At 52.6% G+C, this 15,224-nt stretch overlaps 7 protein-coding genes across 7 annotated transcripts, besides 1 other annotated feature; 4 read left to right on the forward strand and 3 right to left on the reverse strand.

Annotated features, from left to right (window-relative positions):
• Positions 1-50: 50 nt before the first annotated feature.
• On the reverse strand, positions 51-1,444 carry ACLA_066670 (uncharacterized protein; the record flags this gene model as incomplete). The annotated part of the gene is made up of 2 exons (XM_001272456.1): positions 51-1,030; positions 1,078-1,444. The coding sequence occupies 2 exons, from the start codon at positions 1,442-1,444 to the stop codon at positions 51-53; spliced, it is 1,347 nt and encodes a 448-aa protein (XP_001272457.1).
• Positions 1,445-1,638: 194 nt separating this feature from the next.
• ACLA_066680 (putative O-methyltransferase) lies at positions 1,639-2,974 on the forward strand (the record flags this gene model as incomplete). The annotated part of the gene is made up of 3 exons (XM_001272457.1): positions 1,639-1,852; positions 1,901-2,221; positions 2,271-2,974. 3 exons carry the CDS (start codon positions 1,639-1,641, stop codon positions 2,972-2,974), a joined length of 1,239 nt encoding a protein of 412 aa, XP_001272458.1.
• A 36-nt stretch (positions 2,975-3,010) lies between these two features.
• Positions 3,011-3,064: a microsatellite.
• ACLA_066690 (Gfo/Idh/MocA family protein) lies at positions 3,046-4,255 on the reverse strand (the record flags this gene model as incomplete). The annotated part of the gene is made up of 3 exons (XM_001272458.1): positions 3,046-3,596; positions 3,648-3,768; positions 3,824-4,255. 3 exons carry the CDS (start codon positions 4,253-4,255, stop codon positions 3,046-3,048), a joined length of 1,104 nt encoding a protein of 367 aa, XP_001272459.1.
• Positions 4,256-4,529: 274 nt separating this feature from the next.
• ACLA_066700 (nucleobase cation symporter-1 family protein) lies at positions 4,530-6,370 on the forward strand (the record flags this gene model as incomplete). The annotated part of the gene is made up of 4 exons (XM_001272459.1): positions 4,530-4,889; positions 4,940-5,366; positions 5,418-5,693; positions 5,745-6,370. 4 exons carry the CDS (start codon positions 4,530-4,532, stop codon positions 6,368-6,370), a joined length of 1,689 nt encoding a protein of 562 aa, XP_001272460.1.
• A 766-nt stretch (positions 6,371-7,136) lies between these two features.
• Positions 7,137-10,935, forward strand: gliP (nonribosomal peptide synthetase gliP; the record flags this gene model as incomplete). The annotated part of the gene is made up of 3 exons (XM_001272460.1): positions 7,137-9,079; positions 9,131-9,563; positions 9,628-10,935. 3 exons carry the CDS (start codon positions 7,137-7,139, stop codon positions 10,933-10,935), a joined length of 3,684 nt encoding a protein of 1,227 aa, XP_001272461.1.
• Positions 10,936-11,380: 445 nt separating this feature from the next.
• gliF (cytochrome P450 monooxygenase gliF) lies at positions 11,381-11,907 on the reverse strand (the record flags this gene model as incomplete). Its single annotated transcript, XM_001272461.1, has 2 exons — positions 11,381-11,689; positions 11,737-11,907. 2 exons carry the CDS (start codon positions 11,905-11,907, stop codon positions 11,381-11,383), a joined length of 480 nt encoding a protein of 159 aa, XP_001272462.1.
• Positions 11,908-12,110: 203 nt separating this feature from the next.
• ACLA_066730 (cytochrome P450) lies at positions 12,111-13,962 on the forward strand (the record flags this gene model as incomplete). The annotated part of the gene is made up of 7 exons (XM_001272462.1): positions 12,111-12,149; positions 12,202-12,433; positions 12,482-12,568; positions 12,677-13,108; positions 13,161-13,274; positions 13,331-13,730; positions 13,803-13,962. The coding sequence occupies 7 exons, from the start codon at positions 12,111-12,113 to the stop codon at positions 13,960-13,962; spliced, it is 1,464 nt and encodes a 487-aa protein (XP_001272463.1).
• Between the last annotated feature and the right edge of the window lie 1,262 nt (positions 13,963-15,224).

Genomic DNA, 15,224 nt, shown 5'->3' on the forward strand with positions numbered 1-15,224 from the left:
TGCCTAGAGCCCTATAATTAAATAGCTCGATAGTGGTGACATGGACAAAATCAATCATCACCCTGCTGTGGAGTTGGTGTATTGAAGCATAATACTTCTCCCCAAAGAAACAATCCTAGGCTCACTCCCAGTAACGCAACTGCAAAAGCAAATACAGAAGGTCCTGGAGCAACAGACTGCCAGCTCCCAAGCAAGAACGGCGACACCAAACCTCCGAAATTCTCCATAAAGGTCAATGCTGTGATCGCCCGCGATGCATCCGGCATGAACGAAACGAAGTGGGCCTTGAAGAAAGCCGGCAGGGCTAACCCTGCTGCCGCAACCGACACAGCCAGGTACAACTGTCCAGCACTCCGTATTTGTGTGATGGCCGCGAGTGCGAGCATCTGTATGACTAGTGCCCCGAGTACGGCGGTGCTGTCTGTGAACCTGTCTGAGTTGGGTCTTAGCCGTCGCAGGCAGGGCGCGATGAACACTTTGAGTACAAGGGGCACGGTAGCGCATGCGGCGGCAGTGGATACAAGCAGGCCGTTTTGAAACGTGCCGAAATGCAGCCGGATCGAGGCAAAGACCATGACTGCGGGGAAGAGATGGGCCTGGACAGCGGTATAGAGCAGCAGGGACAGCCCATAGGGGATGGCACGGGGATGGTCGAGGAATGGTCGGAGTGGAGAGAGGAGGACACCGAGGCTTGAAAGAACCTTGGAATGTGTTTGCATCTGGGGCACAGCTTGCGCAGCTGGTACACGGACAAGGATGACCAGGTATACCAGCGCTATGCTGAAGATGGCCAAGGCTGCGGTGAAGCTCGCCGTGTAGCTCTGAAAGATGCTCACCGCAACGGGACCGACAGCTGTCCCTAGCATATACAGTCCAAGGGAAGCGGCCATGAGCTGCGAGGTTTTTTGACCAGAGGATGGCGACGTTAGAGAAACGTAGATGGTGTTGAGGTTGAAATGAAGCAGGTTGTCTGACGCGAGGCCCTCGAAAATGCGTCCTGACACTGCGATGGTGACACTACGAATGGATACTGCTGTGGTCAGCCAGCAATCTCGAGACGGTCAAGACATTGACTACCTCCGATGACAAGGCACAATACACTGGTTGCCCGGCACACGATCCAGATTAGCAGACCGGCTCGTAAATGTTTCTTGATGACTCGCTCCATCGGTCCGAGGATCATAATGGCCACCGCATGGGCGATTCCGCTGGCGATAGCGACCGCGGCTGCATAAGCGCTTTGTTCGCCATCTTTGCAGGAGGTTGGGTCCTCACAAAGGAGATTAGCATAGGCGTAAATGGTGGTGGCAGTGGTGGCAGCCATGCCGAGAGAAGCGAGGAAAGCGACAGGAAGGGTTCGATAAGCGGCATTCCGAGTATCCTGAATTGTATCACGAATCGCTTCGCTTCGTGACAGCAGTGGCTCTGTCTCGCGTTCAATCATACTGACTTAAAATGCTACCAAAATTGAAATGGGTTGAGAGTCGTGGGTTATCACTGATGAGGAATATGTTTGAAATAGCTTCGGTGGCCGAAATTGTCAGCACGGAAACCAGCCTTAAAGAGCCCGCATTTAGATGAAATGAATGCCAACATCACCGATTTACAGCTGCAGATTGCCTTCTGTATCATTGCAGCATGAAGCCCCTTTTACAACTGGAGAATGCTCTCCGGACCGTACTAGAAGTGTCCCAACAGCACGACATAGCAGAAACTCTTGCATCGCTTCGCCGAGCGGAGCCGTCATGCGACCCAAGCCTCGCTTCGACCGCGAGTCGAATCGTTGATTTGGCATCCGAGGTGGTTCAGCTGCTGGAGCCGGCTCATCTTGTGCTGGCTGATCATTTATTCGGTGCGACCAACAATCTTCCGGTGCAAGGGCGGAACTGACGCAGAATAGCCTACCAGTATACGCAGTCACTGGCCAGCGCGGTTGAGTTGCGGATCCCTGATCGTCTCAAATCGGGTCCTCAGACACTGGAGCAACTGGCGGCAGTCAGCAAGGCACGGCCGGATAGGCTGCGACAGGTCCTCCGACTGCTGTACAACCATGGCATATTTGCTTATAATCCAGCAACAGATACAGTCCGAAATAACGAAGCCTCTGAACTGTTGCAGCGGACCCATAGTGGCCAGTGGCATCGATGGGCATCTGTTTGCAGCCGCGAATTCTACGAGATGGCCCAGAGCCTTCCGCAGGCGCTGGGCGAGACAACTCTCCGTGAGCCTGCCATGGCCATCAATCATCTCTACAAGCTAATATATTATAGGCTCTCCAGCACAGATTCACCACGACACTGATGAAAGCATGTTCAGCTATCTTGAGCGCAGCGGCACCATGATCCGTCTCCGAGAATGTATGGGGGCTGCAGCCATCGCACAGACCCCCGGCATGATCTCCAGCTATCCATGGCACGAGCTGGCCAACAGCACCCTTGTGGACCTGGGCGGTGGTAATGGGTCTCTGATGGCTGCCCTGCTACGAGAGATTCCCACGCTGCAGGGCGGCATTCTGGATACACCACGAGTGCTACCATTCCTACATGAAGCCTTCCATTCTGCGTCGGGCCAGTACGCCGATGTGGGCGCGCGCATTCCACCTGAGCGACTTATCGGAGGTAACTTCTTAGAGGCCGTGATTCCAGCAGATGCGTATGTGATGCGCTGGTGTTTGCATGACTGGAACGACGACCAGGTGTGTCAAATTCTGCGTAACATCCGCCACAGCATTCTCATGGGCACTGTCGGTCGACTGATAGTCCTGGAAGCCGTGCTGGCAGACGGTCAGTCTCGACGCATGTCTCGCCTTGGGGATATCAATGTCATGATCACAGCAGAGCATGGACAGGAGCGGACGGAGAAGGAATGGAGGCGGCTGGCGGCTGCTACGGGCTGGAGGGTTGACAGTATCACGCCTCTGATAGGAGCGTGGCCCTGTGCTATTGACATGCGGCCAATGAAATGTTCTACATAGTGAGAAGCTATCACAGAAGTCTCCTTTACCAACTTCTAAAATAACATAACATAACTCATCCTAAGATAGTATCACACAACACAACTATAAGTAGTCGCCACACCAGACTCGGCACTTTTGAAAATAGCATCGACCATACGATATCGAATCACTGCCTCGTCTAAAGTCACGATATGCTGTTTCTCATCTTTCATCCAGGCCACATATTCGGCTCCAGGGGCTGTCGTACTCTCCAGATGAATCTCCTCCCAGCTGGCTGCATTCGATCCCGCTACTGTCTTCCAGAGCCGTGGCGGAATCGCATGGATCATCAAGCTCGGCCCCTCTAGCTTCAAAGACCCTTGTTCTCCCGTGATGATCCACTGGAACAGATTAGGGCTCGCAGGGGGATGCGAATACATGCACACCGAAGCCGGGATATCCGCGTCACCCAGTCGGCCGAGCAGGGAAAATGAGTCCGGCGCGTCATTGAAGCGGCCCCTCTTAGGATTTCCTTGCTCATCCTTCAGTATTGGCTTTGGGAAGTGCATGCTGGTCTGCGCGTGAAGAATGCGAAACTCGCCCAGCAGAAAAGCCATGGCGTCGAGAAGATGGCCGCCGGCAATAGTTACGATGTTGGCTCCTATGATAAATCAGCCTTTGAATTATGCCGCAGCGACTCCTCATAGTTTACCATTTGCTTTATCATGGGAGTGTCGCTTGTCAGCGTGGAATTTTAGGAACAGGTCATCGGTGACCAACATTGTAGTGGCCAGGATGCGGCCTAGCGACTCGGACTCAATAATTTCTTTCATCTGACCACCGCTCTTGTGTTAGAGCCTACAGTCAATCGGAGAACGGGCTACACACCTTCAACACATGCGGTGAGAGTCTGGTAGGCAACCCGACCATGCTCTTCACGTGTTGTTCACGGGCTCGTCGAGCCAGGGCCTCGGCCTCTTCTAGGTTCGACGCAAAGGGCCATTCAATATAGACGGCCTTACCGGCATTGATAGCAGCCATTGCCAGCTCAGCGCGTCGTGGTACCTTGACCGAGACCACCACCAGGTCAACCTCCAGGTCTGCGGCGAGGTCGCCGACACTGGCATACCCTCTTTCGCGCGGCAAGCCGTGAGCTTCTGCTGCTGCCACAGCCTTTTCAGTGGACGACATGGATAGTGCAACAATTTCATAGTGTTCTCTCAGTGGCGCAGTTGTCAATGGCAGTTTATGGATGTAGTTGGTGCAGTGGCTCGGATCTGCAGATAGACCCACGATGCCTAGATGAATTTTGTTCGACATTTGGAATAATATTCCGACAGCAGAACCTTCGCACTACTCTGAACGCAATATCTCAGGAACGGCTGGATTGCTTTACTTTGATATCAGTGTGGCAAATGTACGTGAAGGTCCGACAAGAGCCTTCGGTGACCGGGAATCGCGACTTCGGCCAACCAAGGTCTGTTTATCATACTAGGGTTGATAGATGCTGTTCATTTTTGAGTCGATGTCACCTCGATGAAACAAAAAAAAACAAAAAAAAACAAGAAGGAAATCGTTTCAAAACACCAGGATCATGACTGCATTTCGCTACGGCACGATGTTAAGCCATCTCCACAACGCTCTCACCCTCTCGTTGCAGAGCAAGTCTTCTGTCTCGGTTTGGATCAACGATGATATCCGACCGCTGCCCCCATCTCGTCGTACCTGGTCAACCCTGACTTTTATCGGCTGGTGGTCGGTTTGGCAGCTGAGTCTGACCAACTGGCAGCTGGGTGGCGCGTTGGTGGCCTCATCTTTGTCTGTCTGGCAGACCATGGTCGCTGTCATCCTAGGCAGAATCATCGCGGCGATTGTCGCGATCCTGATCGGTTACATTGGAGCCGAATGGCACATAGGATTTCCAGTCTACTCCAGGGTGATATGGGGGGTCTTTGTGAGCATTGCCGTTTCTTGATGCGGAACTCTCAGTCTGACGTGATCTAGGGCGCTTTCCTTCCCACCTTACTTCGGATCGGGCTTTCCGTTGTTGGCTTCGCGTTTCAATCCTATACCGGTGGACTATGTGTGACTGCTATCCTGGCCGCTATCTTTCCTTCCTTCTATCGGATGAAGAATAGCCTCCCCATATCAGCCCATGTCACGACCCAGCAAATCATCGGGTGGGCCATATTCAATATCATATCAATTCCAGTACTGTACCGACGACCGGAAAGAAGTGAGAGAATAATGATCGGCATGAATGCAGTCTCTTTTGCCTCTTTGTTGGGAATCATGATCTGGTCCTTGTCCCGGGCCCACGGTGCAGGAGACCTGATTCACCAGAACTCGCAGCTGCATGGTAGTGCTGCCTTGGGGTTTGGAATTATGCAGGCAGTGACCACAGTGGTAGGGACTCTTTCAATTGCCCTGAGTGAGTTTGAATGGCGCCAAGTGTCATCGGTAGGTGGCTGACTCGGAATAGCAAGTCAGATGGACTTTTCCCGATTTGCCCGGAAGCCCAGTGATCAGGTCTTTGGGCAGTGGTTCACGTTCGTCATCATAGGCTCGATTATGCCTCTCTTTGGGTGTCTCACCAGCTCTGCTACCCAGGCCATTTACGGACAAGCCCTTTGGAATCCTCCTACCATTCTCGCCATGTGGTTGGAGAGGGATTATAGCTCGACCTCTCGTGCTGCAGCATTTTTCTCTGGGCTGGGGCTTGTCACCTCGCAGCTTGCACTAAATGTCGTGGATAACGGTAGGTCTTTAAATCGAAAACCAGCACACCCAATATATAATCGTGGCATAGGCTATTCTATGGGAATGGACCTCTCTGGGCTCCTCCCAAAATACGTCAACATCCGGCGAGGATGCTTTGTTGGCCTGATACTTGCCACCGCTCTTTGCCCCTGGGAGCTCCTCGCCTCCGCCACCACTTTTGTCGGCGTAATTTCGTCCTTCTCCATCTTTATGGCACCATTCTGTGGAATTCACATCAGTGATTACTGGATCATTCGTGATCGACGTCTCAAGCTGTCAGATCTATACCACGCCCGGCCAGACGGTGTCTACTTTTATACCATGGGGATGAACTGGCGCAGCGTGTTTCCGTGGCTGGTCGGATGGGTACCCCTGCTGCCGGGATTCCTGCACAGCATTCGCCCTACTATTCACGTACCGGTGGGCGCGGATCGACTTTATGCGCTGGGGTTCCCGTACGGCCTGTTGTCGTCGTTGATCGTAAATACCCTGATCAACAAGCTTTTTCCGCCCCGTGGACTTGGAGAAATTGATCAGGAGGATGTATTTGGAACTTTTACAGCAGGGGAAGCCGCGGTGTTGGGGATCCATCAAAATGCAATGCAGGACAGTGAGATGACGCCAGAGCAGAGATCAAGCCTGGAACGACAGGAGATTGAGGGTATGAAAGCGTAGGTCTTTGACGCTGCCGAGTCTATTAAAAGCATAACCTCTCTGGTTTTCATTGTTCCATTTAGAGATGCATGTATATCAGATTTCATACGCTATAACTATGGGTTCAACTGGACAGGATGTTCAAATTTCCCGAATGAAAACACACTCTCCAAAGGAATTTCGGCAAGTCGAATGCATGAACAGCAAATAGAAAAGTTATTAGGTTGATATCTTGAATTTTCAAGTGATTACATCTTGCTTGAAATACGTGAGACAACAATATTGGGTTAGAAAAGACTGACTACTATACTATATAACTGACATCTTCACGGTTTCATCAACTAGCAGCATGATATGTCATCAATATACGAAAAAGGTTATGGACTTCCATTACCGTCAGGGACTAAGGCGGATCACATTTGACATTCTCTCAAACCAAACAGTCTGCATTTATAGCTTTCAATCTATGAAATGACTGACAGACCTGAACAGACCGATCAGTGCTATTACAACGACCAATCTGCACCACAGCATCGGCACTGAGCCTCTCCGACGACCGCCGTTCCGAAGAGGATGAGAGTCCTAGGCGTATCTCGGCTGCCGAGCTGTTTTTTCTCTTCTTTTTTTTCTTTCTTTTTTTCCCCCAAGCATGCGATTAGTTGGGTAATCCAAGAAGCCGGGGTATACCACTTATCCGACACGCGCAGTTTGGTGTATATATGCCAGTGAGCAATAGCATTACAGCTCGACTTCATGAACAACGGATCAGCATCTTCATTCTGCAAACATGATATGGCAAAACCTATTGCAAGAGTTGTGTGCGGTACTGCAGGTGAACCCTGGTGCACTCAACCTTGATGCGAGCTTCGTTCAGAACGGTGGGCATTCTCTCAGTGCAGTGGACTGGGTGGCCCGCCTCAAAAAACAGGGCATTTTTCTATCTGTTGGCCAAGTTCTTTCTTGCTCTAATTTGAATGAACTGTTTAATGGTTTGCTGCTGCCGTCAAAATCCGAATCAGATGGTCAACTACCCCCAGAATTTTCGGACAATGGCGCTATATCATCGAGCACATCGTCTCCCTGCCTTTCCACGCCGCCATCGAGCGACGTGTCCACGACCGATGAGGACAGCTCGATGACCTCTCAGTTTCTCTTATCCGATGCTCTAATAGACATGGGTAGAACCGACCCACTGAGTGAGATGCAGGCCTCCCTCTTACACGGCTCCCTCAAGAACCCAGGAACGAACATCATCCACCATTACGAGACTTACCCGACAAAGATAATTCCACGATTCAAGGAGGCGTGGAAGGCTGTCCTCGAAGCAGAACCAATTTTTCAGTCATCCACTCTTTTAATGCCAGGACAAGCGCAAGAAATATTTATGTGGACGGAACTCACTGTAGACACAGCGGCTGAGTATCAGAGACAGATGCAAGCCGTGGCTGTTCAAAGTTCCATTTCCTCCTTCACCGTGATCCATCAATGCTACGAGGGTACCAGTGATGGTCGAAGCACTATTATATGGACCGTTCACCACGCAATGGTAGACGGCTATTCCGCCATGTTATTATTTCACAAGGTCCGTCGGCTCGTTGCCGGACTGTCCATCGCCCCTGGCCCGTCGTTCTCCCAAATTGAGAAGCAAATCAACATGTGGCGGCGCACACATAAGGCCGAGGGTGACGAGTACTGGTCCAAGCAGGCGTCACTCCTTCAACAGGCTCAGGGGGATCCCCTCTTGCCAGAACCGCAGCAGGATCCCGTATCAACGACACCGACCGAGAGCGAAGAAGTCATTATCGCCAGCAACATCTCACAGACACGGCTCCAGACTGCGAGCCAGGAGCTTGGAGTAACACCAGCTATTTTCTACTATGCAGCGTGGGCGTTTGTGCTCAGTCTCTATACGGATTCAGATTCGGTGGTTTTCGGGGCGGTCATGGCTGGACGCAATCTCCCGTTACATGGGATTGACGAGGTAGTTGGACCATTGATCAACACCCTGCCTCTGTGCATCAAGCTCGATGAAAAGCAGTCAGTACGTGACTGCCTCTGGAGCCTTTTCGGTCAGGTGGTCGAATTGGCCGAGTACCAGTGGACGACTCTGGACAACGGATATTCTCGAACATTTGCCTCGGCGATGGCATTGCAAGTGCCTGAGCCAGACTTTCCGGAAGGTCCATTACCACTGGAGCCGCCATACACTCGACAGACAATGGACGTCCCACTAAGCATCAATATTATGACAAATGGAGCGGCCCGCTTCGTCTACCATACGGCTCGTTACAGCGCAGGGGATATGGCCCGGATCAGCAACTACTTTCACCGTGCCCTGCAGCTTCTCCTCCGCCCACATCAGATAGTAAAAGAGTGTCTGCAGGGGATGCTTGGCTGTGGTGATCTGGAGACCTTGATGGCATTTGGAAATTGTCATTCAGGGCTGACTACGGCCGTTGTGGTCCAGGACGACTTAGTGACGCTATTCGAATCTGCTGCGTCGCGACATCCTGCCGCCATTGCGCTTCGAAAAGGCAGTCATGAACTAGAGTATCAAGAATTAGATGCCTCTGCCAGTCGAGTGGCAGCCTCTTTACGCAATCACATTTCTGATGGTGATGTTGTCTGCCTTCACGCAGACCGTTCCATCCACTGGATTGTCGGGGTGATGGGCATCCTGAAAGCTGGCGGAATTCTTTGCGCCGTAGATGCAGCTCTTCCTCCAGAGGCGTGAGATGTCATCTTCGCTGCGTCAGGAGCTGCTGTCTTTCTAGTCCCTAGCCAAGCAGATGAGCATTTGCAGCCCTCGGCCTGTGAACATGTGCTGGTGATTGCGGAAATTCTTGAGAGCGACCAGACGCCCCTTGCCCCCCGCCGCTTGCCCCGTCCCGCCGACAACGCATATCTTTGCTTTACTTCCGGTTCAACGGGAAAGCCCAAGGGGGTGATGTGTAGACACGAAGGGCTGGTCGCATTTCAACGTGATCTCGAAGTGCGAATCTTTGCGCAACCGGGCCAGTACATTGCGCAGATCATGTCCGTTGCATTCGACGGCAGCATCCACGAGATCTTTTCGGCACTTAGCTACGGTGCCTCCCTGGTTTTGCAGAGCGGTGGAGATCCATTTGCGCATCTGCATGATGTGGACGCGGCTATTCTCACCCCATCAATGGCTCGCGTGTTGGATCCGGCAGATTTCCACCGATTGGCTACTGTGAGTCGTTCCTATACTTGGTCGTTGCTGCACAAGTATTCTGATAGATGACGCGCTGTGTTAGGTATATCTCGTCGGAGAGCCCGTGCCGACAGAGGTCGTCGATAAATGGGCCCAGCACAAAACACTCTACAACATGTACGGTCCGACGGAGGGCACCTGTGGCGCGACAATCAAGCGCCTCTTGCGGCAACAGCGAGTGACAATAGGCCCCCCAAACCCTTCGACCCGGCTATATATTATGAATCGACAGCAGGAGCTTCTCCCTCCCGGTGTCATTGGAGAAATATACATAGCTGGAGTCCAAGTTGCCCGCGAGTACATCGGAATGCCCCAACAGACCGCTGAACGATTTCTACCCGATCCGATCCGAAGAATAGGTGAGCGCATGTATCGCACCGGAGATAGGGGTTACTGGACGAGCAATGGCGAGGCCGTCTGCCTTGGTCGTTCTGACCGCCAGATCAAGCTGCGCGGCTTTCGCCTTGACCTGGACGACTTGGAAGCCCGCATGATACGAGCGGTACCAGCAGTGACAGCCGTGGCAGTCACTCGGCAGGGTGATAATCTCATTGCTGCTGTTCTGCCGGCTTCAGTTGACGTGTATGCATTTGCGGCGCGCGTGACCCAGATATTACCCCCTTATGCGACACCGCGCAAAATTGTCGCCCTTGATGATTTCCCGACCACCAAAGCGGGGAAGCGGGACTATCAGGCGCTTGCGAAAATGAGTATACGGGCTTCCGCAGCCATGGGTCGTCCGTTGCACACCCCTTTGGAGAGGACGGTGGGGAACGCCTTTCGGGAGGTCCTTCGGCTGGCCCCCGATACCAGGCTGAACACCTATTCTAGCTTCCGCGAATTGGGTGGCCACTCGCTACTACAGCTGCTTTTGGTCACCCGCCTAAGCCAGGCTGTGGGACGTCAAGTTCCCCTGCGTTTGGTAGTACAGCATGACCGCATTGAGCAGCTCGCATCAGCCATTGAGAAAGGGCCCTCTCTGCCTCAGCTCCTGGCACTGGACGCGAACACACTGGGGTATCAAAATAAATTAGAGCACAAGGCATTTCTATTTTCATCACAAAGCAGACTCACCGAGACCAATTGGATTCAATCGTTGCGACTCTTTGAGGAAGCTGTCGCATTTGCGGAGATTAGCAAGCGCGCTCGGGGTCCAGCGTCCGCCGCAGCATTCCGACACTGTTTGAATCTCCTCGCGCAAGGGCTCAATATACTCTGGATGTACCAGGAGATCGTAGAAGAAATGGATGAGCTGTACATGTTCAGTACCACGAATACGAATTCTGCGAAAGAAGACAGACTGATCTACCTGGAACGCAAGGTTATACGTAGCCGCCTGTACAGCCTCTAGCTGTAGCTGAGTGTGCAGGACTACGTCGTCCTTTTGATCGGGATAGTGGTCGATAATCCACTGCATCAGATCGCCATGCTCAACTTCTTCTTCTTCTAGGCGCGACGCTAAAATAGGCTTAACCAACGCCGTTGCTCGTTGGAACTGCCGGCTCATCTCTCGCCTTTCGGGAAGGATAAGGCCGCGAAGCGGCCGCAGGCTCCAGTGAGTGTTCGACATCTTAGCGGCCACTGTGACTGTGGAGATGGTGTAACCAAGCGTGAGGTCTATCTGTGAGTTGGGTTAGTTTGCGGAGCATGTCAACGCAGTCGGTCATATACTAACCCATGCCTGGTCCCTAGAAAGAGGCGGACTGATGAAAGAGCGGCTGATATGCAGAGACACAAGTTTGACCAGCGTCGGAAACAGTGAGAACGATTTCCAATCTGCCCATTCGTTAGCATTGTTAAGTGCGACCATTATGCGATACAGATATACGCGGTATCTGGCCCAGTTGCGAAGAGACGGTCCACTCGGCGTCCGCTTGAAGCAGCGCCACGCTCTTCACAGCGTTTTTGGTTAGACCGGCACGCACAAACTCGGCCAAGTGGTGGCTCTTAGGCATTCTCGTGTATCTACCCATCAGACGTTCGTAAACCTCACGGCCCAAGCTCAAGGTATGTTCCGGCGCGTAGGCAATGGTGGAGAGGTCTTTGAGCGGCACGATCACCGTTGGGATGTCGCGGGTTGGGATCTGAAAGCAAGAGTTGGGATACTTTTGACATTAGTTTTAACACACAGAAATTTTACGAGAGAGTATACCCGTTGTGCGCCTTCTTTCAAAGCAGCCATAAAATTAGGCTCATTTGGACTGCCAACGATGGGGATTGGATGCTGTCGCCGACAGAGGAGACGAACGGCCAGAACAATAGCAGCTAGAGTAGCCATATACGGCCAATATAGCGTTTTAATGTGCTCCCAAAAAGCCTCCATGGTGTACTAATGCAGTTGCTGTCCGTGATTGCAAGAACAGCGAGAAGTAGACCATTTGATAAATGATCGAGTGCGGCCCCTCGGAGACCGAGATCTTGTCTGTATCGCTAAGGATCTAAGTACAAAACGTATAAGTAACTCTCAGGACCTCGGCTTGTATGGTATCCTTATTCACAGGTGTTCATTTTGCAGTCTGATCCATAATGCTGTTTCCCGTCGAAACACTGACAATTGTCTACATGGTAAGGTCAAAAGCCTCCCTAAGTCTTGTCAAGTTACTGATGGACGCATCAGTTGGGTGTTTTTGCCCTCCTCAAGACTTTCTACAATCTCTATTTGCACCCATTACGATCCTATCCTGGTCCGTGGCTAGCACGCGCCTCCCGCTGGTACTATTCGTACTATCTCAAGAGAGGTATTCTCCCGCAAAAGACCAAGGAATGGCATGATCGCTATGGACCTTGCGTGCGAATCGCCCCAGATGAGCTATCGTACAATACGGCGGAGGCATGGGAAGATATTTGCGGTAGGATATGTATCATTTATGTTGGAATCCAGATTAATGAGTGATCAGGGCATCGGACTGGGGAGCGAACAGAAAGCTTTGAGAAAGATCTGACATTTTTTCCGCCGGCTCCGAATGGAGTAGACTCCATTGTAAGTGTGCTTTTGGATAATAGGTAACATCTAATTGACCGTTTATAGATTGTCGCTAGAGACGATGGTCAGTCGTCCCTGGTTAACTATGGCAAAAAAACTGACAATCTAGCAGTACATCGCCGCTTTCGACGACTGCTCTCCCATCCCATGTCCGATAAGGCGCTCAATAGCCAGCAGGATATTATTGGGGGCTACGTGGACCAGCTCATACACGAGCTGCGCCGTCGTTGTGACGAGCCGGGCGTTGTCGACATGGTCCGCTGGTTCAATTTCACTTCATTTGATATTCTCGGCGACCTGGCGTTTGGCGAGTCATTCGGCTGTCTGGGCAGCGGGGTCATGCATCCGTGGATAGAGTTGATATTTACCTCGATCAAGTCCGTCATGGACATGCAGATCATCAGACGCGTTCCTGGGCTTTTCACCCTCATCCTCACCGTGGCGGGACTACGGCAGAACCAGGACTTACAGGACCAATTCATGTTCTGTCAAAAGAAAGCGCGCGAGCGATGTTCAAAGGAAACCTCTCGTCCCGACTTTAGTTTGTCAACGCATCAGCTTTGAGCAAAACCTGGAGGCTAATTATGGACTAGTGACTTACATTCTCCGTGCCACAGAGGAAAAAGGCATGACGCAGGAGGAGATTGAGGCCAACGCACAGATTCTTATTATGGCAGGCAGTGAGACCACCGCGTCTGCTCTGTCGGGTACGCTCATGATAATTGCCCGCGAGTAAATAGCACAAGCTGATACAGATATTTAGGGACGCTGTATTGTCTCCTTAAAAACCCCAGTGCGTTGCAGAAGCTGAGAGCCGAGATCCATGCCGCATTCCAACATGAATCGGACATCACCATGCGTGCCCTACAGGGTCTGGAGTACCTGAACGCCGTGCTACAGGAGTCGATGCGTGTGTACCCCCCCGTTCCCTGTACATTTCCGCGTACAACACCCCGCGGTGGCGCCATGGTCTGCAATCGCTTCGTCCCTGCGGGTTATATCGTCGGCGTCAATCAATTGGCAGCCCTGACATCGGCGCAAAATTTTGCACGTCCACTTCAGTTTGCGCCGGAGCGGTGGCTGGGCGATGAGCAGTACCAGCACGATATACGCAAGGCGTACCAGCCGTTCTCCTACGGTCCCCGGAACTGTCTCGGGAAGAAGTCAGTTTTCCTTTCCTTCTGTCTCGGGATTTGATGCCTAGATGAACGGGATGCTAATGTGTGCGTGCGTAGCCTGGCGTATGCCGAGATGCGCCTAGTTCTGACACGGCTTTTGTGGAACTTTGACTTGGAACTGATGCCAGAGTCAGAAGACTGGCATTCTCAGCAGAAGATATGGATGATGTGGGATAAGGGCCCACTGAACGTGCGTATCCGGCGGTTGCGGCCATAAGATGATGTGATTGCTAGGTTAGAATGCGCTAGGAATGTAGTCTCTATATGCCGGCCTCCGCGATTGCAAAGGAAAAATAAAGTTCATCCATCATTACGTATAGCTGGCCAATTTCTTACACCGCAGACGATAGCTTCCTCACCCGCTCATCCAGCTGTGTACAGGGATTTGGTTCGAGGGCGATGGCCTCGCGCAGGTTCTCCAGCACCCGCTGACACCTCTGCAGCTCGCGCTGCAGTAAATACGATCGAAGCGCCCGCTGCTCGTCCTGGCTGATCTGGAACAGCCCGAATCGGAGATGCGGCAGCATATTGCCGCCGTCAGCCCCGGCCCCCGGCATCACCTCCTCGAGCTCTCGGGCCCCGATCTCGCCACTGCCGCGGTCGGCAGCAGAGCCCTGCCGCACACTGCGCTCGAAAAGAGTCACGATCTGTTCGACGGCAATGAGCAGCAGCATCGCGCAATTGAGACGCTCCTTGTGCGCCCCTTGGCCCAACATTCGCGAGATCTCGCCTAGCGTCATCTTGTTTGTGTGCATGACGACGTCCAGCGCGACGACTCCGCGCTGGATGCGGTGCTCCAGGAATTCCACGATCCGGGTGCACGTCAGGATTGTTCGACTCTGGTAACCATGACCACCGCCGCAGTCGCTCTCGCACGCCAACTGGGCGACCGGCTCGGCATAGGAGGTTGATGCCGGAAAGCCTATGCCGGAGTGATGCATGTAAGAGGGCGAGCCTTCTGCGCGACGTCTGGTGGAACAATTATCGAGAGAGCTCAGCGAAAGATCCATCTGGTGCACGTCGTGGGTATGAAGGTCGAGGTCTGGTAGAGCGGAAATCGAGCCTGGCGGAGTCGTTTTGTGCAAAGAGTCTAAGGCCGACTGCCTTTGACTACCATGGTTGAGATGAAGAGATTGATGCGGTTCATGGTCAGAGGCCAGCAGTTGGCTGGGGAGAATGAACAGGTCCGACTCAAAGCCATTAGCAGGCTTATCAGTGCTGACATCACACCAATCAGCATACAGCCTCGTCGACGGGGGAGAGAGAAGTTCGGGGCCAGCCTCCGGGATTCGATCCGATCTCAAATGATTCGGAGTCTCAACTTCAGGCCCCCGAGTTTCTCGCATGTCCTGACGCCCGGTTTCCTCTGGCCTCCGGGAGTTCGGGAGGCGATGATGAGTATCACTAGGGCTCTCCGAACGCAGCCTTGAATCGTGGATGGTCTGGGTAGACGCCCTGTTCCCGCGCGCGCGGACTCCT

This window comes from Aspergillus clavatus, genomic scaffold (genome assembly GCF_000002715.2).
Source record: "Aspergillus clavatus NRRL 1 1099423829799 genomic scaffold, whole genome shotgun sequence".
NCBI classification, from domain to species: Eukaryota; Fungi; Ascomycota; class Eurotiomycetes; order Eurotiales; family Aspergillaceae; genus Aspergillus; species Aspergillus clavatus.